Raw genomic sequence first — 27080 nt, forward strand, 5'->3', positions numbered from 1 at the left:
AAGGGTTGTTGAGAGGCTGTATGAACTACCTATACAAGCAAATGTCATGTAACAGAAGGGGGGTTGGGGCTTCGACACTTGTCCACTGTCCTTAGAGACAGTAGGAGCTCCCTGGCTGCCTTCTGACCCTGGGGAGTGCTCTCTGCCACTTCTGTGGCCCTTTCAGAGGGCAGAGTGTGGGGCACCATGAGAAGAGCTCAGGATTTCCGTTGGTAAGTGGCACAAAGATGGCGAGAAGGGAGAGATTCCAAATTTGAGGGTGAGTTTGCTCTGCATGGGTTACTTTTACCACTGTAGTCATTTAAAATTTTTTTTTTCCGAAGTGAAAAGCAGGGAGGCAGAGAGACAGAGTCCCACATGCGCCTGACCAGGATCCAGCCAGCATGCCCACCAGGGGGCGATGCTCTGCCCATCTGGGGCATTGCTCTGTTGCGACCAGAGCCATTCTAGCGCCTGAGGCAGAGGTCATGGAGCCATCCTCAGTGCCCGGGCCAACTTTGCTCCAATGGAGCCTTGGCTGCGGGAGGGGAAGAGAGAGACAGAGAGAAAAGAGAAGGGGAAGGGTGGAAAAGCAGATGGGTGCTTCTCCTGTGTGCCCTGACTGGGAATTGAACCTGGGACTTCCACATGCTGGGCTGACGCTCTACCGCTGAGTCAACAGGCAGGGCCACTGTAGTCATTTTTTAGGTAAAAAACAACAGCTGTTGCTTTTTGAAAGCTTACGGAATGGCAGGCCTGTAATGGGGTTACAGGGCCACTCTCTGAAGTAGTTACTGTTGTCCTTATTTCATGTCACACAGACATGAAGAAGCAAAACTGGGATTCAAATCCCGTTGCTACCAATGGGATCTGTAACTGCAAAGAGTGGGCAGAAATGGTCACTCTAGGTCAGATTCGGTCATCCACATGTGATGCTAAGTTTGTGAAAAAATGGTAGAATGGACATCTGTCGTAGGCTGCCCAGTGTCTTCTTTGTCCCTCTTTCAGGGTAATGATGTCCCAAACTTCCTTTCAGGAACTGCCATTATCCTATTCTTAGCTACAAGTTGCTTGAGAGTGATTCTACCCTCACCTCCCAGGTGGGCCCCTAGTTAGCAAAGCCTTCCCCTGGCCACAGTCACCGGGGCATGTGGCCCACGTAGGCCAATCAGGTGTTAGGAGGCATTTGCTGGGCCTTCTGAGAACGCTGCCAGCTGAGATGTTCTCTCTTCCTGTTGCTTTGACCAAGGATGAGCGCCAGGATCTACTGTGGCCATATTTTAATCCTGAACACAACCAGCGAGGGTGGAGCAGACACTGTGCAGAGTACAGAGGACAGGTAGCAGCTAACTGGATTCTGGGTGACACCAAGCCGCTGGAGTAAGCCTTGTCTGAAGCCAACCCAATCTTTGGATTTTCAGTTAGCTGGGGTATAAATTCTCTTTCTTTTCTTCGTTTTTAAAAGATTTTATTTATTCTTTTTTTTTTTTTTTAGAGAGGAGATAGAGAGTGAGAGAGCAAGAGAGAGAGGGAGAGAGAGAGAGGGAGAGAGGGAGAGAGAGAGAGAAGGGGGGAGAAGCAGGAAGCATCAACTCCCCTGTGCCTTGATCACGCAAGCCCAGGGTTTTGAACTGGCGACCTCAGTGTTCCAGGTCGATGCTTTAGCCAATGGGCCACCACAGGTCAGGCCTCTTTCTTTTCTTTTTTTTTTTTCTTTTTGCATTTTTTTGAAGCTGGAAACAGGGAGAGACAGTCAGACAGACTCCCGCATGCGCCCGACCGGGATCAACCCGGCACGCCCACCATGGGGCGACGCTCTGCCCACCAGGGGGCGATGCTCTGCCCATCCTGGGCGTCGCCATGTTGCGACCAGAGCCACTCTAGCGCCTGGGGCAGGGGCCACAGAACCATCCCCAGCGCCCGGGCCATCTTTGCTCCAATGGAGCCTTGGCTGCGGGAGGGGAAGAGAGAGACAGAGAGGAAGGAGAGGGGGAGGGGTGGAGAAGCAAATGGGCGCTTCTCCTGTGTGCCCTGGCTGGGAATCGAACCCGGGTCCTCCGCACTCTAGGCCGACGCTCTACCGCTGAGCCAACCGGCCAGGGCTATTTTCAAAGCTATTTTGAGTTGGGTTTGCTATTACTTGAAGCTTAAACATTTTGAACTGATACTAGTGGGTGGGCTAAATCATAGATTGTAGAATCCGTGACGGACATTAGAAGCCAGCAAATGCTCCGATCATGCCTAAGCCTTGGATGCTCTCCTTCTGCAAACAGCGGTGGACCTTCCACTCATTCTTCTCCATTAAGGTGATTAGAAACAGTTCCTCTTTAGAGTGCAAAAATATGCTGAGAGGATGAAGAAAAAATGAAAATGTCTTCAGCAAGTCATAAACTACTTCCCACACCTACTTAAAGTTTAAGACTGCTTTAATACTCCCTGTTTAATTGTTAATTGAGAATTTAAAAATCAAAAATGCCAACTTTGCCTTCGATGAGATGGAAAATTATGCTGCTGTAGAAGGTAACATAATGTGAAACAGCCAACATTACCAAGGCACACAAATGTTTTTGGTATGTAAAATTGCTTTGTAAAATATTTGCTCCATCTGCTGAAAGCGGCAAAGACAATTTTCCCTTGATAGCTAATGGCCCATTTCGGCTGGGTGGCAAGTGATTCGCTGCGGCGGCGGCTCTCATTAAACAGAATGGTGAAAATGCGGTATATAATTCCATACTTACGTAGCATTATCCACTCGCTGCTCCTCCAGGAGTCTGTCCCTCATTACCGAGGCCTTCACCTTGCGCGATGTGCAGGCCTAGCAGTTGATTTGACTTGAGAAGCGTTTTGTCCAACCGAGGCACATATGTCGCGCCTCCATTCCAAAGCTCAGCGCAACTGCTCCGCTCCAACAAGAAACTCTAGAAAGGTTCATTCCCATTCAACTTTCCAGCACTTAACCTGCTGTTCCTTTTCCCCTCCCCACAGGGGGCCATGGTTTTCTTTCTAGGCTCACCCAGTCACGCTGCCTGCTGGGGTTTCGATAGATCAAGATTAAGCATTTCTTAAATTCATAATTGAACTTCTGCACAAACACAAAAGCAGAAAAAAAAATTTTTCCCTTGGCCAAGACTACCATCATAAAAGGCTGACAAACATTGTTCTTGGTTCACGGTGTCTGTGGAGGTCTGTGATCGCTCTCTTTAAAAGAGTTGTTTACACTACACCCTAAATGACTTCAACATCTGCTACAGGAACAATTAAAAATAAATAATCTGGGGTGGTTTAAAAAAAGAAGAATACGTTCCTGTTTGGGGAATGATAGTAAAAAGTAGTTACAGCAGCAAGTGGCAGATTTAAAAAATATATTTTTAATGTTGGAAAATGAGTTTGAAGGGAATTATAGCATCAAGTAAATACATATGGCTGATTTTAAGATTACACAATATTTTAAAGCAGAAATCATGCGGTTTAAAAGTCAACTGTAAGTAGAACTAGCTAGAATTATTATTATTGGTAATCGGTTTTCTTTCCACTTAGAGAAATATTCTCGGTTGAAAAAAAATGGTGTAAACTGAATAAGCTCTGTAATTGGAAATTAAAAACAGAAGAAAACATATCCGCTTTCGGACTCCATTTTTCTCTTAAATGTTGGGGGAGAAGGGTGCATTTGTGGAATGAAATGAGAGACTGGCAGGAGCAATTACATTTTAATTTTACACACAATCAATGGGCATCTACTTTTTAAAATCAGAGCGAAGAGCTGTACCTTTTCTGATATCCCCACACGTGCAGATGTATAGACTTAAAGGGAATGTAATAGCATTATGTATTTCTTACTGTTTTCTTTCTACAGACCATGCTTATTAAAATACCAGGGTAGTAAATCAGTAAATTCCAAAAGGAAGGATTTTTTGTTTGATCTGGCACCATTACATGGAAGTCCCAGTCTTCTCAAGGGCATCCCTCTCTCCCCGCGGGGCACGGGGGACAGACGACCAGAGAAGTAAATGGCGCAGTCGCCGGCCAGGAGAGAGTAAAACTCAATCTGAATCTGGTCCAAGTACCCATGCCTGCCTGCTCTGTGGTTTTCAGCAAAGCAGATTATTTCCAAAGAACTGTAACGGGGACTTCCTGGATGTGAAAACACTAACCAATTCTCGTTTCTCTCATCTTTTGCTTTATTCCTTCCTTTCACGCTGTTATTGCAAAAAACTGGCAGTTAAATTCAATTGATTCAGAATATTCTGGATCCATATGGCCGCCAACCCTGGAGCTGAGGCGGCGATAGCGCCTCACTGCTGTTCGCAAGCATTTGCCTCTCCCCTAGTCCCCAGATGGTGGGAGTAACATTTAAACCTCCTTTTCTCTGCCTTGTACAATAGACCTTGGCACCATTTCAACTGTTTACTCCGGTAATTAACAGCTCTGATACCACAACAATTACAACTCCTCCACTCTCACCACAATAATGCTATGAATTAGTGAGAGCTAATGGCTGGAAGGTAGAGTGTTTCCAGACTGTGAGATCTGTGCATTTTTAGAATAAAATAAATAAAAGGTACAAACAGCACGCTTGCAGTAGACAATGATTACCTAGTAATTAGTTTACACAAAGCTTCCTATTTAATGGCAAAACGCTGTAATTAACGTGTGACAGAAAATCAAAGGGTACTTTGTAAGCATATGAAAAATTAACACTGCAGGCCCATAGCTTTATGTACTGATTAGAAGCATATTAAATCAATAGGACATACAAACCAACAGCTTGTATAGCTGATTATTATAGGTCCTTGGAAGGGGGACCCGGCTTCCATTTAACTTGGGGAGGCAATTTTCTCTCTCCTGTCATCTTCCTCAGGCACAGGGAAGCACCTCAAACCCAACCCTGGCAGCTTCATGAAAATAACCACTGAACTGGAAGAAAACATTCTAAGTCATTTTCAGAGGTAAGGAAGAATATGTAAATGATGAAGACTTTCCAGTGATGGTGGTGACGTGCTGCTACACTAATTAGAAAAGACTCCAACTGGAACCAGAAAATGAAGCGACCAGGTCTCAATCTTACGGTCAGAAGAATCTCTATCAGAATAATCTCTTATCAGGTCAAAGCCTCTTTACCCAACATATAGAAAGTTCAAGTAATTGGAATTACTATCTCTTTTCAAATGATAAGAGAAGCCTGAGCACTATCAAAGTGTATTCTTCTAAAGGCATTATCTGAGTAAATACTTGGGTAGGCACATTTGGGTCACCATTCTGTATCTTCAACAGCCACAATTTTATATAATGATAGCTGGTGCATAGAAAAGTATTCTGGAAGCCTACAAGATGTTACAAGACCTTCTACATTATCAAAGAAAGATTGTTGTGCATACTTGTTTAATGTTACCTACAATTTAATTGTAATGCAATTTTATGGTAATAGTAATAATAATAGCAAACATTTCTTGAAGGTGAACTATGTGCTAAGTACATTGCTAGCCCATTCACAAGGGTTATCTCATTTAATTCTTACCATATCTCCTCCCCTCAAGGCACGGACCAACACTATCCTTCTTTACAGATAAAGAGAAAGAGACTTGGAGAGCTCAGGGCCTCGCATTAGTTCCAGGGACCTTGCGTTTTTCATAAGTCTCTGCAGAAAGCAGAAAACTTGCAACAGGAGTAGTGGTCACAATGGCAGGGACCTGGAGAAGACACTTCTCTGGGATTTTTAAACAAGGGGTCTTTTCCAAATGTGCAGGAACACTGGGCCGGGAGGAATGAATATAGGTTTCAAACTAGGCACAACCATTTACTAGCTATATGAACTTGGGCAAGTCACTTAACTTCCCAAACATCAGTTTCTCTATTTGTAAATAGAGTAATAATATCTTCCTTATCACAGTGGTGTAAATGAATAAAAGCCTTTGAGTTTTTCTGAGATTAAGTGAGACAATTCATGTAAAGTGCTGAAATGCTGGTTTTCTACAATGCTATTATAATTATTATTAAATAAAAAGAAATGCCAAGCAAGACCTTAACAGTGTATTCATGGATCCATAATAGAAAGTCAAAATTTTAAGATGTAAAAATAAATATAAAAGACAAATGAATAATCATTGATATGTAGCTTAATGATTAAGGGAAAATGATATCCCCAATTTTTTCTTAACCTAGAAATCCTAGATTTTCTTTTAATACCAAAATGTTGTGTTTTTGATATATAATACAAATTATAAATAAGAACATGAAAAAAGAACCTGTTGCTAGTAATCCAATAGCAATTATAAGATGCATTTTGACATTTCAAATAAAAGTATAAACTGTTTACAACATTCAGTGCTGGTAAGGTGGGGGTGCAACAAGTTAGGCTTATTCTCTGCTAGGAGCTTTAGCACCTTCTTAGAAAGTCGTGTGGCAGTATGTAGCAAGAGCCACAAAGCATTGTACTCGTGGGGCTTTCTCCTAGGAAAACAATTCAACAAAAGTGTTCAGTTATACAAAAACCCAAAATAAAAACAAACAAATCTTTTCTCTCTCTGCCCTCCCTTCTCTCTCCTTCCTTACCACAACCACCATCACCACCACCACCAAAAAAAAAAAAAAAAAAAAAAAAAAATATATATATATATATATATATATATATATATATATATATATAAATTTCCAACTTAATTGAATGGCTTGACATGTTAGAATAAATCAATATGAGGGAATATTACACAGCCATCACTTATGATGACCACATGTAAACATGAAGAATGTTGAAGATCTGATGTTTAAATAGCAAATACACTACTACTGTAACTATAAAAAATAAACACAGCACAGTTGGAAATTGATACATAAAAATGAAAACTATGCTTGGGAAAAGTGATTATGTACTTATTTGGTTCAATATATCTTTAATCTTCTTATATTACCTTTTAATTTTTCCAAAAAATTATGTGGTTACAGGATCATGGTCCTGCAGGATCACCTAATAAATGCCTACTAAATTCCATACAAGGCATCAAGCTCAGCTATGCAACAATATCTCCTATGACCCAGGTCCATGGCCATCTGAATGGATGGAGGTCTTCACAGTGGAGCCACAAAGAGTTCTAAGACACTTATTTATTTATTTATTTTTTGAATAGTATATTTGGATTGCTGACTTAGTTCTATAAGGAAGGAAAACTACTTTGGTTTATTCTACTTTTTCTAGACTTGGGTGCCTTGAATTTTATATATATATGTATATATATGTATGTATAATGTCCCCCTTGGTGATCCCCAAATTAATTTAAAATATTCAATATCTAACAAAATATACAAAAGTACAAATAAAGATGAAACGGCTCTTGCCAATGACTAAAATAGCAATGACATAGTAGCTTAGAGTCAGTTCAATTTCCTTTTTCTCTTTGTGATGCCAAGACCCCTACATCTTGTACCATCCACCCGGGGAAACAGAGGCCTAAAGAAGGTCTGTGCAGAGAAGCCCACCAGTAACCTGGCTCAGCTCTTTATCCGGAGAAACTGTTCTATAAAGATCTCTTGCAAAGGCAGTATCACCAGCAGCATCACTGCCACCAAGTCCATCTCCCAGGAATGAGAGAGGGAACATTTACCCTTTAAAAACAAGAAATAAATAGAAAACACCACAAGAAGGACTGCTCCCAGAGCTAATGTCTACCCGAATCTCCCTATCCAGTGGTCGGCAAACTCATTAGTCAACAGAGCTAAATATCAACAGTACAACGACTGAAATTTCTTTTGAGAGCCAAATTTTTTAAACTTTAACTATATAGGTAGGTACATTGTTATTTACTTAATTAGGGTTATCAGTTACTATGCTGGCCAAAGAGCCGCACTCAAGGGGCCAAAGAGCCGCATGTGGCTCGTAGACCACGGTTTGCCGACCACTGCCTTATACTGTTTTAGGTGAGTGTCCAGGAAGGCCTTTCCTCTAAAAGTGTGCCTTCCTTGACTTAAGCCTTTATTTCTACTAAATGAAAAGAAATACCTCCAACTGGAGAGTAAGGAGTTCGGAGTGTAAGAAGGTGTGTGGACTCATTAAACCTCAACAAGCATTGAGTACTTAAGTGAGTGAGTTTACTAGGATCTTCTGAAGAATTAGGTTTTTTTATGTGGCAGGATGAAGAGAATAAGGCCTGTACCAAGCCACTGTGAAAACAGTGACATTGGTGCTCTGCTTTCATGTGGCCATCATGTAACATTTTGCTTTTCCTAAAATCACCTACATGTCTCTACTGATTTTTTAAAATGTGACTACAGCCTTTCAGAGTTTGTTTACTCCATGACTTTGTTTTAAGTCTCGACTGCAACCAGTTCTAAATTAGAACTCTGGTTCTAAATTAGATAGGTAGAGAAAAAGATGATCTTCATAGTGGATCCTTGAGTCTACACTGAATCATGCCTCCATCTAAATCCAATATCCACATAAGACGCAAGAGAATCTCAAAAACAGTTTCAACTCCCATAAACAGCCCTGTTTTTAATCTGTTGCCTACAACATACCAATGAGAAAAATCATGGCATCGTGTCATAAACTGCTATGCAAATGAGGCTATTTGTAAGTATTAACATAATTTAGTGCTTACAGTCATAATCTCATTTCTAATAATTCTCCCAGAATGGAGTCTTTCTCTGGACTCTTCGCCTGCAGGATAGTCTTTCATCAAGAAGCTGAAATTTTTAATAACCTGCCAGCATATGTTTTGTATGTGCCGGGCTAGGCTTGATGACACAACGTCTTCATTATCAAAAAGAAACAGGTCTACAAACTGTGATAGGACATTAAAACATGCCTGTGCTCATAAAGAAACGCTTTGATGTCTAAATGTGCACCATCATGACTGACGGTCTTCTGGAACAAAGGATAATTCCCTTCCTAAATTCTCAATAGCTGCACTCAATGGAGACTGCAGTTCACTTCCCCTGTGAATACAATTTTACTTTGAAGGCAAAAGAATGCCAATAGTTTCCTATGCCCCCCAAAAAGGGGGGAAAAAGCTCTTTAGAGCTGCTTTATTTATTTTTTTATTTTTTTATTTATTTTTTTGGCTTCTAATCACACCATGGTTAAGCACAGGTTTTAGAGAGTAAAAAGATTTCCAAATAGTTATATTTTCCTTATTAAATTAAAAATGATTTAGATAGATTATTAATTCAAGAATTTCACATTTCATAACATTAACAATAATGTCAAGTGTATTTGGTGACAATTTAAAAGAATATGATTTAAAATAATTGAAATTAAATAATGTATAGTTAGTCAAGCTTCTAAGTACAATTCAGTCAATGTCAATATGTTAAATAGTTTTTAAACGTAGAGCCAAACTTTTAAAGTGTATCACAGTCTAGTTTCAGGAGAACTTAAAAAAATTATTGGTTTGAAATATTGAGACCAGCAAATACTTTGCACACGTGCACTTCAATTTTTTAAATGAAAAAATCGTATTTTCACCATTGACTCTCAACAGATTTGCTTTAAGAAGAAAATTCTATACAATCTGAAATAAAATCCAGTTCAAAGAGAACACAAGCGAAATCCCCATGGGCCTCAAAATTAAATACATTTTCCTTGTTTTATTTTTTTTCCAGAAGAGTAATTCACTTTGGTATCCTTTAAATAATATGTAAAAAGCTGGCCGTGACAGGTACTGCATTTAGTCCATTCACTGATGGAGGGGGAGAAAAGCCCAGAATAGATCATGGGGAGAACAGTAACATTTGTCAGAGGAAATTCTCTCTTCTGACTGTTCCCTAGATTTATTCATTGCTTCACTTTCACAAGAATAATGCGGTCCTCTTGCGTGTGCCCCCTCCCTTCCTATCACTTGTGTCTTGATTCATGTACTTCTCCGGTGGGATGCTCAAAGGAGATGCAAATCGCTGCACAGCCCACTGTTATGCACATTAGCAGGGAAGGAACCAGTGTAAGGAATTTGTGTCTGGATTTTCCTTATCAATTATGCTGTCAACAGCAGGACAGACCAGTCCGAGATTTGGGATTAAGAGAAGCCAGGCTAGTCTAGACCTCTGGGTGCAAAGTGAGGCAGCTTTTAGAATGGTGTGTTTGATTTATGTATCAAGCCATATAAAATTACTTTATTAAGCAAGTTTGGAACAGACTAAGAAGTTGTACAATTCATCCTTCCACCAACATACATGGAAAATGCTATATAACTTTCACTCCTATGCTAAGACTTCTTACCTATTGTTCAACTTTGACCTGGAGATTTTTCTGGCTAGGATGTATTATTTTGTCAATATCTCACAGGGACCAGCAGTTACATAAATTTCCTTGAATTGTCTTCAGAAACGTATGACTGCTGATAGAATACTATTACACATTAGCTTCCAGGTGACACACATTCACTAATAGAATTTCTCTTTCATAATAAAATATGGATAGCTTATTAATGTCAGTTGTTAGAAGCATTCTAGACCCACTTAGAGCAAATGATGAGACTTGTAATGTTAAATGAATAAGATAAAAAATTACTGTCTAATTAAAATCGATTTGAAGACATGTAGGGCCCAATGAAGGAACATTTAAAATGACCTAATTAACTCCATTGCCCAAGAAAGGCCAAATGATTTTCCTAAGGTCTCACTGATGACAGGTGATATTGCTGAGCCTTGAAGAAAGAGCTTTCATTTCCTAGCTGAGCCTTTTGTTCCATCTTCTACCAATTCACTGACGCTGGGTATATGTCACTATTGAATACTCACCTGTGCCCATTTCTTCTTCCAGTCTTCACGGCCATATTTGCTACTCTCCTGTTGGACCCACTCGTGACACTTGAGGTGGGAAAGGATGTCACAAAAAGCAGTCCCGTTTCCTCTAAACTCATAGTCCATTTTAAAAAGCCAGCGTTGGATTTCCAGGTGATCGGTGATCAGCTGACTCAGCTGTTCTATCATCTGTAGGGATGAAGACACGGTAACATTTAATATAGCTAGTTTCCTGAACTCCTTTTTTAGTGTATTAACTCAGTTATCATACTTGTCACGTCTTTATTTTGAATGGTCTGTTCATTCAGTTCTCCTCTATTTATTAAGACAGATTGGAAGAAGTTTTAAGAGATGTATGTATGGCCTGACCAGGCAGTGGCACAGTGGATAGAGCATCGGACTAGGATGCGGAGGACCCAGGTTCGAGACCCTGAGGTCGCCAGCTTGAGTGAGGGCTCATCTGGTTTGAGCAAAGCTCATCAGCTTGGACCTAAGGTCTCTGGCTTGAGAAAGGGGTTACTCAGTCTGCTGTAGCCCCACGGTCAAGGCACATATGAGAAAGCAATCAATAAACAACTAAGGTGCCGCAAAGAAAAACCGATGATTGATGCTTCTCATCTCTCTCCATTCCTGTCTGTCCCTATCTATTTCTCTCTCTGACTCTCTCTTTGTCTCTGTAAAAAAAAAAAAAAAAAGAAAAAAAAAAGAGATGTATGTATGGTGTGAAGAAACCACTAACCAATGGGAGACCAAAGGCATGTTTAAAAGAATAATCTTATTTATGAGAAACTCTGAAATTAGCATCTGCCTGCTTTTCAAGAAGAAATAAAGAATCCTTGAATATCTGTAATTGAATCTTGTATTGCGTTCTTTCTTTTTCAGAGATTTATGTGTTTACCTATTGATTTTTCAAATAATTTTTTTATAATTGCAAGACTATAAAGAATTATAGTTTGAAAACTATTTGGTGCTTTGTTGAGCTTTTAAATGTTATAGCCTATAAAACACGTAACTTTTTCCTCAGTCATGTACATGAAATGCATTTTTGTGGCTGGTCAATTGGTCAAGTGTATTTTACGTATTATATGAACATGACGGATAAAGGAGATAATACTTCACAAAGGCAACTTTCCTGGAATACACACCTAATCTTACATTTTACTTAAAACAGTAATGCCTCAAGAATTGGGCTCAATCACATGGAAGTTTAAGGGATAAAAGTTCCAGCTCTAATATTATGATGATAATAATGATATTATAGCATCTAACATTACTGAACTCTCAGTAAAGCCAGGCCTTTGACAAAGCTGTTTACATGAATTTTCTCACTCAATACTCACAAAGCCTATAAAGTAGACACCATTTTTAGTTCTATTTCATATACAAATAGCTGAGATTTAGCTAATTTGAATAACTTGCCCACAATCTCATAGCACTGGGTGGCAGAGCATAGACTCCACCCAGGTCTCTCTGATTCCAATATCTAAGCTCATTCTTTCTCTCCTGGGCTTCCCAGCTCAACCTGCAGAGACATAGAGGAGAAAGGTGGGGTAGAGAAAGAAGTTAGAAGAGAAGCAACTTTCTTTGCCATCAATAAGTCATTTGGGATAAGTTTGAATCAGATGAAAGTCTGTAGCAAGATTAGTTAATTATAAGTCCTACTGTTCTAGTAGAGCCTTAGAGAAAAATAACTCATTAGATCACAAAATGATTTTTTTTCTGGTCTTCTCTTCAGACTTTCCAGTCTATACTTCCCAGAAAGAAACAAAGCAATACTAAGTATTTGCTCTGCTGAGCCTACCCACTGCTGTTCCTAGCTATGGTCTTGTTGGGCAGATAAAATGTATTATTCTCACTTTGTTAAAGATGGTGCTGCCCACGTGAGGCCGTCGCCCAGGTGATATTAATGTGTGTTGAGAATCCTTGCAGCCTGGGGCTTGGTTTTGGGATTAAGCCTTTCCCACCCGTTTTGATATGGGGTGGTACAATCCAATTATGCCTCAGAGAAGTGACTTTGTATTAGAGACTTCCCTATTTTGTATATTGGATTAAAGGTTTTGAATCTACACTATAAAATGGGGGCAGAACGGGAGCTTGCTCTCTTGGTTCCTGAGATGATTAGCATGAGAGAGCAGAGGGAGCAGAGCAGAGAGCAGAAAGAGGCCATGTGGCCAGGAGAAGCAGCCAAGATGGCGGAGTATTGAGTGAGAGGCCAGTTTGTGTAGAGAGAAGGAAGGAGATGGGAAACAGAGGTGAATAAGTCTGGTGAGCTAGAAACCTTTGATTCTAGGAAACTCGGATAAGTCAGTAGCTTTGTGAGTACTGAATGTGAGTGGGTTTTGGAGCCCAGTGTGTGTTTCTACTTGCCCACCGGGTGCAAGCTAGGATTAAAGATGACAGCCCATCAGTTTTTGGCTCCGTTGTTTCTTTACCGACTGTCCGAATCCAATGCGAACCTGCATGGGCCGGGCTGCTTTGATAATAGTGGCCCTAGATACTGGCTTTACAGGTCTTCTGTACTTAAGGAGTCTCTGCAACACTCATATTCTTTTCTCTTTTGATAACCCTTTGTTCACCAAATGGATTTTTAATTTTTTTTTTCAACTAAAGAGTGTGAAAGGACCCAAGATTATGGTTCTGCAGAAGTCTGGAGCTGGAAGATTACCATTATTTTGACTAAAGGCACAATCTGCTCTCTTGAGTTGGTCTTCTCAGCAGATCTTCCTGGGGATGTTACACTGCACAGCAGTGTGGAAGTGATATCAAAACGGGCATTCTGGGCATCCCTGGAAGTCCTGTGCAACCATGGGGTATTCAATTAGGGTGAAATGGAATTGTCTGAGCTCCCTAATTATCAAGTAGTGTCTGTGGATAATTTGGATTTTTAAATGACAAGTACTCTGGTCTACACACCATATGGCTATGAACACAGCCTACAAAGCTTTTTAATGGGCCTTCCAAAGTTGTAACCCTTCTTTCTCTAGTGTTGCATTGAGAAGCTAGAGTCTATATTTCATCATATTTTGCTGTGTTATGATCTTACTTTGCAGAAGTAGAAATGATCTTTGGCATCTTAATATCCTATGAAATTCTTTTGTTAGTGTAAAGAAAGGTGTTCTGGGATAGCCATTTTCACTGTATATTTGTATATTCAGAGATTCGACGACTAACAAGATTATCATCTGTTTCTTCCAAATCCTATTATTTGTTGTTTCTGAGAATCCTATAAATGGGCGTCTTTTGATGGATCCCCTACAGTAATGAAAAGGATCAATAGTATTGTAAAGACTGCACCACAGGAAAGAATTATGTGCTATCTGTAAGTGAAAATTGAACAGTGCTTTAAAATAGCATCGCCATGTTTGATTATTTAACCCAAGCCGTCAATATTTCATACAAAGCACACGCCAGAAAAAGAACTTGCATCGTTACTTTATGGATCAAAACAGGAAATGCTCGTGGTGCTCATGCTAGACTTAAAAAATAAACAAATAAATTACTTAATCATAAACCAAATGACTGTGTGCTGTTTCCAAACATTTATCATTTTCTGTTTGAGTCTATCAGTTCAAAAGATGTAATATAGTTTTAAATTGCCGTTCATTTTACATAGGTATAAAGCAGAAGTAGAAAAATGACTACTGCTAAAATCCAGCTGATAGTCAGGAATATTTATTGACCTAAATTAAAATAATCACAGCTTTCCTTCACCAGCTTTAAGTTTATGAAGCACATCGGTAAAAAGTGAGTGCTATTGACTCATGGCCATCTCTGCAAATTCAAAACACTGACACATTCAGATAGATTAGGTAGGATAGTCACTATTTGGAAAAATCTCAGTGGAGTACTTTAATTCTTGATGACCTCAGATGTATGTTTTCCAAACAGGTAGAGTAGAACTCAATTATAACTGTTTATTGTGATGCAATTGCACATACCATCGGTGAAGTGCCATCCCTCAAACCGGATGTGTCTATAAGGAGGTTTTAAATCCTACTTTTGAACACCAGCATTAGAGGAAGGTTTTACTGCATTAATTGTGCTTGCATCTTGAACCACAATCAACATATAAAGTTCTACAATATTTCACAATATTTCATGGCAAAGACTGCCTGAATTCTCATCAATGAAGATGAAAACAATATAAATATTGCACATATGTTTTCAAGTTTTGAAAATTATTTCATGGAATGAACGTGTGTCTACAGGGGTCGTCAAACTTTTTATAAAAACCGCCCACCGGCCCTGGCCGGTTGGCTCAGCAGTAGAGCGTCCGCCTGGCGTGCGGGGGACCTGGGTTCGATTTCCAGCCAGGGCACATAGGAGACGCGCCCTTTTGCTTCTCCACCCCGCCCCCCTCCTTCCTCTATGTCTCTCTCTTCCCCTCCCGCAGCCAAGGCTCCATTGGAGCAAAGATGGCCCGGGCGCTGGGGATGGCTCCTTGGCCTCTGCCCCAGGTGCTAGAGTGGCTCTGGTCGCGGCAGAGCGATGCCCCGGAGGGGCAGAGCATCGCCCCCTGGTGGGCAGAGCGTTGCCCCTGGTGGCGTGTCGGGTGGATCCCGGTCCGGCGCATGCAGGAGTCTGTCTGACTGTCTCTCCCCATTTCCAGCTTCAGAAAAATACAAAAACAAACAAACAAACAAAAAAAACCGCCCACTTTTGCAGCGCTGGTCAACCTGGTCCCTACCGCCCACTAGTGGGTGTTCCAGCTCTCATGGTGAGCCAATCGTGGCACGTTTGGTTGCTCTGCTACACCCACCAAGAAAGCTGAAACACCCACTAGTGGGTGGTAGGGACTAGGTTGACCAGCACTGCAAAAGTGGGCGGTTTTTATAAAAAGTTTGACGACCCCTGCATCATTTTAGAAGACATTCACGTGTATTAAGTCTATTAGCCAAGCATTCCACTGTGAGGCAGAGTTAAGCACTTTGTCATCTTCAAGTTCTAGTGGAGGCTAATGGCAAGGGACATACCAATTCAGGGGAGCCTCTTTTCTACTCCTATTAAAATTACCCATGCCTTTTGTAGACTCTGCTACCTTTAGGAGCAACTTTCTTTATATAGCCTTATATTGCCCAAGAACATTCTAGCAAGACAGAAACATTTTAGGACAATATAATAAACTAATAGGATCTTCAAGCTAGTCTCTGAACAGTATGATTTGTTGAAAGGCTTGATTTTGGAGCCCAGGAGTTAAAAGGTACACAGCATCACGATCAGGAGACTGAGAGACAGAGAAGGAACCCTAAATATTGTCCCTTACAAGTGCCTCATTGTACAGGATTCTTTAGTTTCCCAAGAAGTGGGTGCCTGGGACCATTATGACCAGCTCAGAGTAATGGTCAAGAGCTGTACTGAAATAAAGGTTAAGAAATGAAAACAGCCATTTGTCTTTTTATTTCTCTTATTGTGACAAAGGGTAGCAGTTAAATGGAGAACACTTGTCAGAGTTAACTCAGAGTTATTTCTAGTGGCTAATATTTCTGTTTTCCAGTCCTGACTATCTGCTGGAAGGGCACAGAGCAATGGACCGAGCCCAGGTCAAAATCTAGAAACAGGCCCTGGCCGGTTGGCTCAGCGGTAGAGCGTCGGCCTGGTGTGAGGGGGACCCGGGTTCGATTCCCAGCCAGGGCACATAGGAGAAGCGCCCATTTGCTTCTCCACCCCCACCTCCTTTCTCTCTGTCTCTCTCTTCCCCTCCCGCAGCCAAGGCTCCATTGGAGCAGAGATGGCCTGGGCACTGGGGATGGCTTCTTGGCTTCTGCCCCAGGCGCTAGAGTGGCTCTGGTCGTAGCAGAGCGACGCCCCGGAGGGGCAGAGCATCGCGCCCTGGTGGGCAGAGCGTCGCTCCTGGTGGGCGTGCCGGGTGGATCCCGGTCGGGCGCATGCGGGAGTCTGTCTGACTGTCTCTCCCAGTTTCCAGCTTCAGAAAAATACGAAAAAAAAAAAAAAAATCTAGAAACAGTTTTATTCTTGGAGCCATCTCACCTCCCTTTTCTGGGATTTTCCCCCTCTGCTATCTATGGCTCGTTCCTGAGGAACCAAAGGATTTTTGTTCGAACTAAGGATGTCTGCAGCTCTGCAATAGGCCCTCTGCAGCCTGACTTGGCAGAAAGGCTCACCCCTGGAGCTTTCCAGACCTGCTCCTTTTAGCCAAAATTGTCTTTCACATTTCCCAGGATCCTGCTCAATGACTAGCTAGCTAATATGACGATGAACTAACTAATCCACATTGAGCCAATAAATATTGATCACAGATTGGTACATTAACAGGGTCTTCAATGTCTTAATCCAAGTGACTAAATATTTTGGGAATTCCAGCAATTTCTGCAAGGGCAATACTTTGAAACATAAAGGCCTAAAGTAGATCCCAACAAATCAACTCAAGTACTCCCTTTAGTCTTCATTGGGTCGAGCTGGCCCTAGAAATCCTGATGTCTCTGCAAGGTCAAGAGGATATGACACATTTGAGCAGAGCCTCTCCTGTCCACCCTACATACCTGCTGGTAACTATAGATGTCACATATTCCAGGAGGGACTGGCGTCTTGGCACTGGCAAAAACCTGTTTACTTCCAGACTTGGAGCTATAAAGATGAGCTATTTCAGGCTCTGAGCCCAGGATGGGTATGTCTAACATATCCGCCACGGCCAAATCATCTCTGTGGAGGAGCCCGCTGACGATGTAGGCATCTTTTCCTAGGATGAGATTTTTTATTCTTTTGATTGCCTTGGGACTGTACATCAGGTGAGTGGCCAGGCACATATGATGCTTCTGGGGGGAAGAGCATATTATTCTTGTTAAAAGGTGTTTTTTTCTAGTCCCTACACCTAATTTATAATGTTGCACACAATAAATGCATTATTAATAGCAGGATGGGTTATGACCTATCCTGTTGTTTAGCAGTTTAAATTGATAAAAGCTGTTGGGGTGAGGCTCTATAATCGCTCACATCTTTAGTGTGTTGGAAATAGGCTCACTGGGAATAGAACTAATTACTACACATCTGTATTTATTTGATCCACATGGAATTATCCTTCTGTCAGAAGGAAAAAAGGCTGGCGGCCTTTGGATAATAGTGATTCATCTCTGCAACACTTCTGGCATGGTTTAACACTAAAGCGTCTGGAAAATCAATACAAAAAAACGAAGAAAAACGTCCCATAGTATTCTTCACTGTACAGGACCCCTAACCTGACAACTCTTTGTTGATTTGGTAGGAAAAAGGCACTTGGCTGGAGACTCCCTTTCCAAAGCTCTGCTACAGTCTGTTTCAGAGAATATGTACTTTTATAAAGATTATCATGGTTCTTAGCCAACAACTCTGGAAAGGATTCATGAATGAAAAATATGTGAACATTTCAGCAAGACTCAAGCTCACTTTGCCATGGAAAACTCTTTCGTTTTACTTTTGACTATTTCGACCCAGCTTAGCAATACATGTGACTGTCTTATTCATTTAAATAAATAATTCTGGCATGTCTAATAGAGGCTGAAGACAGAGCCAGATGGTCATCACACACCAAAACGAATGCAACCGTGTTTCTGTATTCAGGGAGTGGGGATACACATGAGAGCTGTTAATGCAGAACTAATACAAAGCAAAGAAAGGCCAGAAAGAGCTAGGCCTCAGAGGCATGGAGAAGGGAGGCAGAGGCCACATGCTGACGGTGAGAGCTAAAAAGGCAAATGACTTGTTCTCCTGTGCCGCAGTTTCTTCACCTGTAAAAATGAGCATTATGCTAGTACTGTATTCACCTCAGAGGGGTGCTGTAAGGATTAAATGAGTTAATGCATGCAAAGCACTTAGCACAGGGCCTTAGACATAATAAGCACTTAATGAATGTTAGCCACTATTATTATTATAAGAGGTTGGTGTTGAGGTGAATTTTGAAGGATGGGTAGGATTTTATCAGGTGAGGATGGATGTGGGTATGACATTAGCCAAGGATGAATTATGAGAAACCAAGATGGTGCTCATTTCCTTTAGAGAAGGGCTGGAGTTAGGAGCCAAATAGTTTTGACTTTGAATTTAGCTCTATCATTTATAAGCTACCTGAGCTTGGGCAAGTAACTTAGATTCCCTGAGCCTTAGTTTCTCCATCTGTTGAATGGGAATAACAATACCCATTTGCAGAGTGGCTCTAAGGATAAAACATGATCACAAATATGCATCGAGTTGCTAGTCAATAAATGATAGCACTTATTATTATAGAGAAAACTCTCTTTTTAAAGTCATTAAAATGCCATGCAAATAATATAATGCAAGATGCCAGAGTCTTAGAGAGTTCAAGGGATTTTGTAGACAAGCACGTATTCCCCCAATTCTAGTTGAAATTATCTACTCATCATGGCATGAAAATGCTGAGAAGTGTTTCTGGGAATATCAGTGGCACCAGTGCGCCCCCTGTTGGTGGGGACAGTAACTGCTGAGTATGGAGAAAGAGACTAAGGAGAGCCCTGGGCTCTCAGTCCTTCCTGGATTTGTAACTTGCAAGGTGATTTAGAAAACTCAACCTTTCTGGGCCTCAGTCCCCCATTTCAAGTGAAGGATTGGGCTAGACATCTCTAGGATCCTTTCAGCTCTGAAATAACTTTTCCTTTAAAACCAGAGCTCTTCTGGACTTACTGCTTAATGAGTACAGAGTTTCTGCTTGGGATGTTGAAAAAAAATTTAAATGGATAATGTGATGGTTGTCAAACAACGTGAATGTGTTTGATGCCACTGAACTGTATATCTAAAATGGTGAAAGTGGTAAATTTAATGTTATATGTACTTTACTCCTCCCCCTCCCCCCCAAAAAAACCACAGCACCTCTAAGAGAATTTATTGATATACCCACCCTGTTGAGCCCTTCCTCCAGCGTAGGCGTTCAATTCTAAGATCCTTAGATCTATGCAATACGCCTTTTCTACCATAACTGAAATCTATTTTCACAACCTACTTCTGAGAATGCAGTTCTAGGAAACCCAATGTTCCTAGACAATAGCTGGTAACAGCACCTCATGAATTTGCATTTCCCGTCTGCTTGATCACCGTCTTCCCAATTTGCTTATTTCATTTCTTTCTTTTCCTCTCCCCACCGATAATTCCAATTGAGAAGTACAAAAACACTGAGCGTCTGGGAGATCTGGTGACTCTGAGTCACGGTGTACGTGGTGGGCTGTTGAGGGCAACAAGAAGATGGCTTCTAGGAGGCAATCCTCTCGTGTTCAGTTCACAGGGTCGAAGCATTCTGACATGTCTTCTCTCATCTGATCCATACCACACAGTATCAGGTAACATCCTCTCTTTCGGAGAAGAGGAAACTGAAGCTCAATCTATTTTCCCAATCACACAGCCAGTCACTGGCAGAGGTAGGATTTAAACCCCGGTGTTAGCACAGTTATCATGCCACAGCTGCCACGATCTCTCCCATTTTACAGATTGAGTAGTTAAGGTCCAGAGAGTTTATGAGATATAATGAGGGGAAGGCAGATGTAGCAATAGAACATAATGCTAAAACTCTGAGCACGTCTCCAGCCAGGATGGATTTCTGTCTTCTCTTGGTTTGCTTATCTCGGTTGGCAAGTACTCTACACTCCTCTGTATTATAGTCACTTGTGGGCATGCCTTATTCTTTAAGCACCATGGTACCCTAAAATTGTGTTCAAATGTGTTTAATAAAGATTTGAACAGGAGTGAGTGGCAGAGGACACATTACTGAGTGCAGGTCTTGTATGACTATTTAGAGAAATTCAGCATCATTAGATCCAGGCAGTGGACTACAACAACTGACAAAAACTTAAAATGTTTTTAATTCCATAGAATCATAACTGCATTTAATGTATCACCACTGATTTTTTTTTTTTTACCTGAGACTAAAGATAGTTGTTTAGGATGTCTTCATAAACACTAAAATGTTCAAAAATTAGCATGATGACTATAATAGCACTTTGTATCCATTACAAATCCAAACATCATATAGTAACTTGGAGAGATGTACAAACAGATTTTTGGCACACTTTAAGAAAATCTCCTCAGAGCTATCCACTTGAATGAAAATCAGCATCGATACTGTCTCACCAAACCATCAAAAAGAAATAAAGCAATAACATGAGTAGGAACTAATTTGAAAGTGAGAATTTAATTTTTGTATTCTAAAAAGTTGATTGACTTTGAGTGATCTCTCAAATAATTTAAACTTAAGCTGTGAGAAGTATTAAAATGTACTTAAAATATTCCCTCCTTGATTCTACCCACACAATGCAAACCTAAATTATGAATGAAGCTCAGTGCACTTGTGAATGCTAACTGCCTCTCTCCTGCTTGAAAGTCAGAGTGAGGCCCCAGCCAGTCAGCCCAGCATGTGGATGTCCTGGGTTTAATTCCTGGTCAGGGCACACAGAAAAAGTACCCTTCTGCTTCTCCATCCCTCCCCCTTTTGTTTCTCTCTCTCTCTCTCTCTCTCTCTCTCTTTCTCTCTCTTCCACTCCTGCAGCCATGGCTCGATTGGAGCAAGTTGGCCCCAGGTGCTGAGGATGGCTCCATGGCCTCTGCCTCAGGTGCTAAGAAGAACTCAGTTGCTGAGCAATGGAGCAACACCCCAGATGGGCCAAACAGCTGTCTCTGCCTCCCCTCTTCTCACTGAGAAAAAAAAGAAAGTTGGAGTGGGCTGGCAAGGGTACATGTCTCAGGCAATAGGATTATAGAGTTGGGAAGGACACTGAAATGATCTAACCCACCACCTCATGTTATAGATGAAAGACAAAGAACAGAGAGGTAAAGGGCTTGCCCAAGGCCACAAGGTTGTCTAGGAACAAAGCAGTCATTCTGATTCATGATAGTTTCAGGCAGATTTTGGTTCATACTCTGGCCCCACTAGTAACTTTGGACTAGAAATGAGTCTTGGTTTCTTCACCCAAAAAAAAGGAGATTGATTATTTCTGTCTTGCTGCATTATTCAGAGGGTCAAATGAGAAAGTGTATGCTAAGCATTGGGAACATGTTAGTTCACTCACTTTCCTTCTCCCAAACTAGCACCTCCTCCCCATCCTGTGCTTCTTCACTATACATGGGCTTTTAAGATGTGAAGTAACTATTAGCAGCTATCAGGAGAAGATCAGAAAATTAACTACATACTAATGACAGTTTTTTCTTCTTTGTTTCCTGAAGCCCACAGTAACTCTGCCACTGCGGCCAGGGGAGGCTGGGAAGAATCAAGGCAGTGCCTGCATTGGTTGTGGATACTGGGAGGGTTCTCAGAAAATAAGTGGCACTGATTTGTCCCCCTATCTTTTCTTTTGTTTGTCCCACCCTGGTTTTCTCTCCTCCACAGCCCACTGATGCCAGTAAAACAGAGAGTTGGGGGGAACATTAAGGTATCCAGTTATTAAAAAAAGAAAATCTTCATCTTGGTAGAAGAAAGTAAAATCTGATAACAGTTCACTGAGTATGCCAGCAAAGTAAAAATGCTGTCGCAACCTTTCTGGCCCTGGCAGGCTTTTTTTTGGGGGGGGGAGGGGAGGGTGTCAAAGTCATGGTACATCTAAAGGGTTAATGGGTAGTAACTCAACACAGAGATACTTCCTAAGTAAAGAACGCAATTCTCTGGCAATAGACAGAGGGTTGACTTTGGTGCACTCCACATGTGAAGGGAGAGCTATCTTTATTAGCAAATTCAGATTCTCATTATACAATAAATAAATAAATAAATAGAAAGTCTCTCAAAATGGCATAATTCATCAGGTGTTAATGTATTGACTGTTTAACACGGAAAGTTTAAATCCTTGTTAAAATACATAGAAGTTTATTTCAAGCCATCTCTTGCACAGCCTTATTCTAGAACACTGCCCTCATGGTTCCACGAATTTCCCAAAAGCTCTTGTCTAGGGATGGAATTTCATACAGAATTCTTTCCATTTATTAAAACTCAGTACAAGTTAAAGAAAAAAAGAATTCTGAACCTTGTACATTATGTACCATATGAGATGGCAAATAAGACCAAATTCTCCTGATGGGAGTGTGGAAATATCATATAACCATGGAGTCAGAAGGAGTGCCAGTGTGGAAACCAGAAAACAGGGACCCTGGTCTAGATTCTGTCCCTCACTAGCCTTGTGGCCAAGGGGAGGCCCAGCCTTCCTCCGCCTGGGTTTCTTGCACACCAAAGGGAAAAGGAGCCGCAGGCACTATCACTTCACCTGCTGGGTGGTATCGCCCAAAAACCTCAATGAGACTTCAGCTACAGTGGAACTGGGAACGGGGAGCTCAACTCAGTCTGAAAGTTAAACTGGGATATTTATTTCCTACAGTCCAACTAGTAGTTTAATCAGTAAAGCTGTTAAACTTGCAATAATATTTCACTGATGTGTACCAAAGCGTTGCAAGTTATAAAATTTCCAATTTAATTTTACTGCATCCCTGAAGCCGTAGTAATTAGAAGACGAACTCACAGTGAAGATATTTATAGCTTCAGGGGTGATAATTTTGAACCTGTCCTGCAGGTCACTTCTGTCCTCAAGGTTCCCCGACTTGACAGCTGCCTGTAGACTCAGGATTTTATGGTAATACAGCAGTAACTCGTCATTCATTTGATGGGAGCAGATGTAGATGACACTCACATTGGCATCTAAAACCAACAGGCACAATGTTAATTACTGGTATAAAGGTAAATGACATTATGAACTCTGGCACTGGATTGATGTGGCGCAGTTTAAAATAAAGAGCATATCCAAAAGCCACAGTGGAGTTCATTTAGATTGGTTTTGTACAGATCTTAGCAGTGGAACTGGATTTTGGGCACTTTAGCATTTCTCTAAAGAAAAGATAACACTATCACTGAAAAAAAAAAGAAAAAAAGGACACACTGACTCCTTCAGAAGGAGGGCTGTGAGGCACCACGGAAGTCTACTTTCAAATAACACACAGGGTGTCAGTCCCAGGACTCCCACTAACATCAATGGGCACTGCATACTGCTTTAAAAGTTTATCCCATTAGCTTCATTAAATCATGAATTTGAGCGATTAACTTTAGAAAGCTGATGAAATGGCAATTTCTTATTCTGCCTGGACTTGGCAAGGCCAATTCAAGGAATGTCTTCTCCAAATAAATGGCATGCTTATAACCACAGCAATGATTATTTCAGGAAACCAACCTTTTTCCCTTTTCCATTCCCAAAGAGGAGTAGGTTAGATTAATTATATAGGGCATCTAGTGATTCTTGGTTTAAAGGAAACGCTGTTTTAAATTAACTATTCTTCTTAAGATGTGCTTCTTATTATGTACCTAGAAAGAAATCCTAATTACAGTAAATATCCCGTCCAAACGGAATAATGAGATGAGACTACCTACTGCAGGCTACAAAATATTTTAAGGAGTATGGACGGGAAATCAGCAGCCAATGAAGTCATTCATTCATTCATTCATAGAATAACTGACCAGTAAGGGCAAAGCACTTGACAAGACATGGAAGAAAATACAGGAATCAAAGCAACTGAGATGCTGCCCATGAGGAGCAACCATTTCACATGAACGAACAGCCGTAAAACATGGTGGAGAGTAGTGGGCACAAGGAAGCATGCTGACCAGGTGCTCAGGGAAGGGCAGAGGAGCAAACACTGTAAATGTCTCCCTGGTTAGGTAGGGCTGTGAGAGGATTTTAAGACTCCTCTTAAAATTGGTTTGGCAGAGTTTACAGACCATAGATTGATTAAATTCTAGCTCAGCTACCTAGAGACCCTGGGTACATTATTTAACCTTTGTAAGCATTGGTTTCTTTATCTGTACAATGGGGAATAAAATTACCCAGGGCATAGTTTTAGAGAGTATTAAATAATACATTATATACATAGGTTTACAGTTGTTCTATAGAAAAAGACATGCAGGTTATAATTATTACAGTAGCTTTATTAACTCTGTGTTTTGCATACTCAAAACTGTAAGCCTCCTTTGGCAACCCCTGTGACACCGAGTGACATTTCATATAAGAGGTGCTCAATAAATAATACAAATGCATGAATCTCTTCCATGGCTTACACTGCCTCGGCCAGCCAACAATTATTCCCCACTCTACCCTGCACACCTGTGCTCTCTTTATTCAGTGCCTCAAGATCTAACATGATGAAGTCATGTCCTGTGTTGCTCCATTTCATTGATTTTGTTTTCCCAAACTTCTAAAAGGTAATGTGTATACACTTTCTTACAGTCCCCTAAGTCCTGGTACAGTGTGGAGTAGGTAGGAGGCACTCACTAAATACTTGATGGTTGACTGAAGGGATCTGGGAGAATGGACAGATTTAGGAAGTGGAAAGTCTTACACAATTAGTGAACTCCACAGCACACAGAGAAATCCCCTCCTATGGAGAAAGCATCTTGTGCGTAGAAGTAATGTCTTCTGAACTGACCTGGTGGTGGGACCACAGTAGGTATTCCATAAATGTAAATATGTAAGTGGCTCCTATTTAATTTTGGAACCAAAATGCCATATAAACCTCAAAACAAATTAATTTAGGAAGCAGTGGTTAAATAACTTGTATCCAATTGCTGAATAATCAAATGAGTTATCCCAAACCTTGTATTTTTGAAAGTAGTGCCATACCAAACTAGTGGTTTTAAAAACCAAGCTAGTATTTTTTTAAATATTGAAAAAGGACACACACACACACACACACATACACACACATACACACACACATATATAAATGAAAATAACTTAGAGACTTCATAACAAAAAACTAAATTTTGGGGGGGGGGGAAGAAATTTCTAGGTTACAAACGACAACAAATCATATTGCTAATTTCACCTTTCCTGCTTATTTCTGGCAAAAGAATACATATCACTAACACTAATATCCAGTATTAGTGTGGATTGGTTGTGAATCTATAAACATTCAAAATTGACAGGTAATTTTGGAAAGAAATTAATATGAAAATTAAGATTGCTTTGATTGCTAACCAATAGTCAATATCAATCATTCTCTTGCTTTAACTCATCTAGGAATTAAAAATACTAGCCATTGGGTCACTACTTGACAATTTGACTTCACGGTCAATATGTGAATGACAAGTCTTAACCAACATGATCAATCAAATAATTTTTAGTTCCCCTGAATAAACAGAGAAAAAATCAACACCCTTTACTAGGAATTAATGAAATTTTAAAAAAAAGATAATCATGTAATATACAGCATAAGGAATACAGTGAATAATACTGTAATAAATATGTATGGTGTTGGATGGGTACTAGAATTATCGGGGTGATCAGTTTATAAGGTATATAAATGTCTAATCACTGGGTTGTACACCTGAAACTACTATAATTTAAAAAGATAATCATTTATTCTTCCACAAAATTATTCCTAATTTCCCTAGTTTCTTATTTTTATCTCACACACAAGTACTTTTTCTATCTTCTAACTTTTATTTCTAAACATTCATTACTCCTCTTGAGAGGTTTTAGGATTACCTTGCAATGTCATAAAGGTAGTATATCAAGAAAAGGCCTTTGATTCATAATTTCTCAGAAATGTTCATATTAGCAATATTTTCCATTGCAAGTAGACCTAGATTAAATTATTGAATTATTTAAAATAGACACCTATTACTTTCAAGTCTTTCCTAAATTCGTAAAGAAATTCTTTGGCAATGGTTTATACTATATAAAGAGGGTATGTAAAAAGCGAAGAAAAACAATTAATTCAAATAAATTAGAACAAAATGTGCCCTTTGCTGCACTTCAGTGGTACCCAGCCAGTCTGGTTTTTAGTTGAAAGAGCTTAGCACTAACAAATCAATCTCAAGTCATTAAATTTTTTGTTGTTGTTTTTTTTGTAATACTGAAAAACAATATTAGTGCCTAGATAGCAGATGAAAGCAATTACACTATTATTATTTTAGGACACTATAAATTCCTAGTACTGATGTATTTTTGTTACTAAATGGCATCTATAAAATAATAAGGATGCTGAAATATATGTAAATCATGTAAAGTACGTCATTCCAGGGAGCCAGCTAAGTTGGTCATTGATAATTTAAAATTCTTCTTTGCTTTGCTTAAATAAGGGCCAAAGCAATTACATTTTTACAAAACAAAAAAGTTCCTATTTGGTTAACTAATAAAAACCTAGTTTTTGTTTAACCTGAAATTTTAGCTAGCACATCCCACACTGATTCACTTTATTGCTTAGCCTTTGCAGCCTTTATACTTTAAGCTTAACCAGAACCCCACTTCCAGTGGTAGCAGCCATAGTCATCGGATTCTTGTAGCCTTCGCTCCTGGCTCCAGTTGGTATCTGATTTAGAATTGACCAAACCAGTATTGGAAGTTGACTTTTACAAAGATGTATCTATCACTCAGGGTTTGTATTTCTAAGAATTTCCTTTATGGGGCACC

General features: G+C 40.3%; 1 protein-coding gene and 1 non-coding gene across 2 annotated transcripts in view; both read right to left on the minus strand.

Moving 5' to 3' along the window:
• The window catches only part of LOC136334560 (IQ domain-containing protein H-like), a 132810-nt gene that overhangs the window by 73884 nt on the left and 31846 nt on the right, over nt 1-27080 (minus strand). Inside the window, exons 6-7 of the mRNA XM_066274898.1 lie at nt 23142-23317; nt 10705-10896 (exon numbers count right to left, since the gene is read on the minus strand). Coding sequence (XP_066130995.1) covers nt 10705-10896; nt 23142-23317 — 368 coding nt within the window. The remainder of the gene's footprint in view (nt 1-10704; nt 10897-23141; nt 23318-27080) is intronic.
• Nucleotides 2007-2082, minus strand: TRNAS-AGA (transfer RNA serine (anticodon AGA)). The gene has a single exon. It is a non-coding gene; the product is annotated as a tRNA-Ser (tRNA).

Source organism: Saccopteryx bilineata, chromosome 4 (genome assembly GCF_036850765.1).
Source record: "Saccopteryx bilineata isolate mSacBil1 chromosome 4, mSacBil1_pri_phased_curated, whole genome shotgun sequence".
Lineage (NCBI taxonomy): Eukaryota > Metazoa > Chordata > Mammalia > Chiroptera > Emballonuridae > Saccopteryx > Saccopteryx bilineata.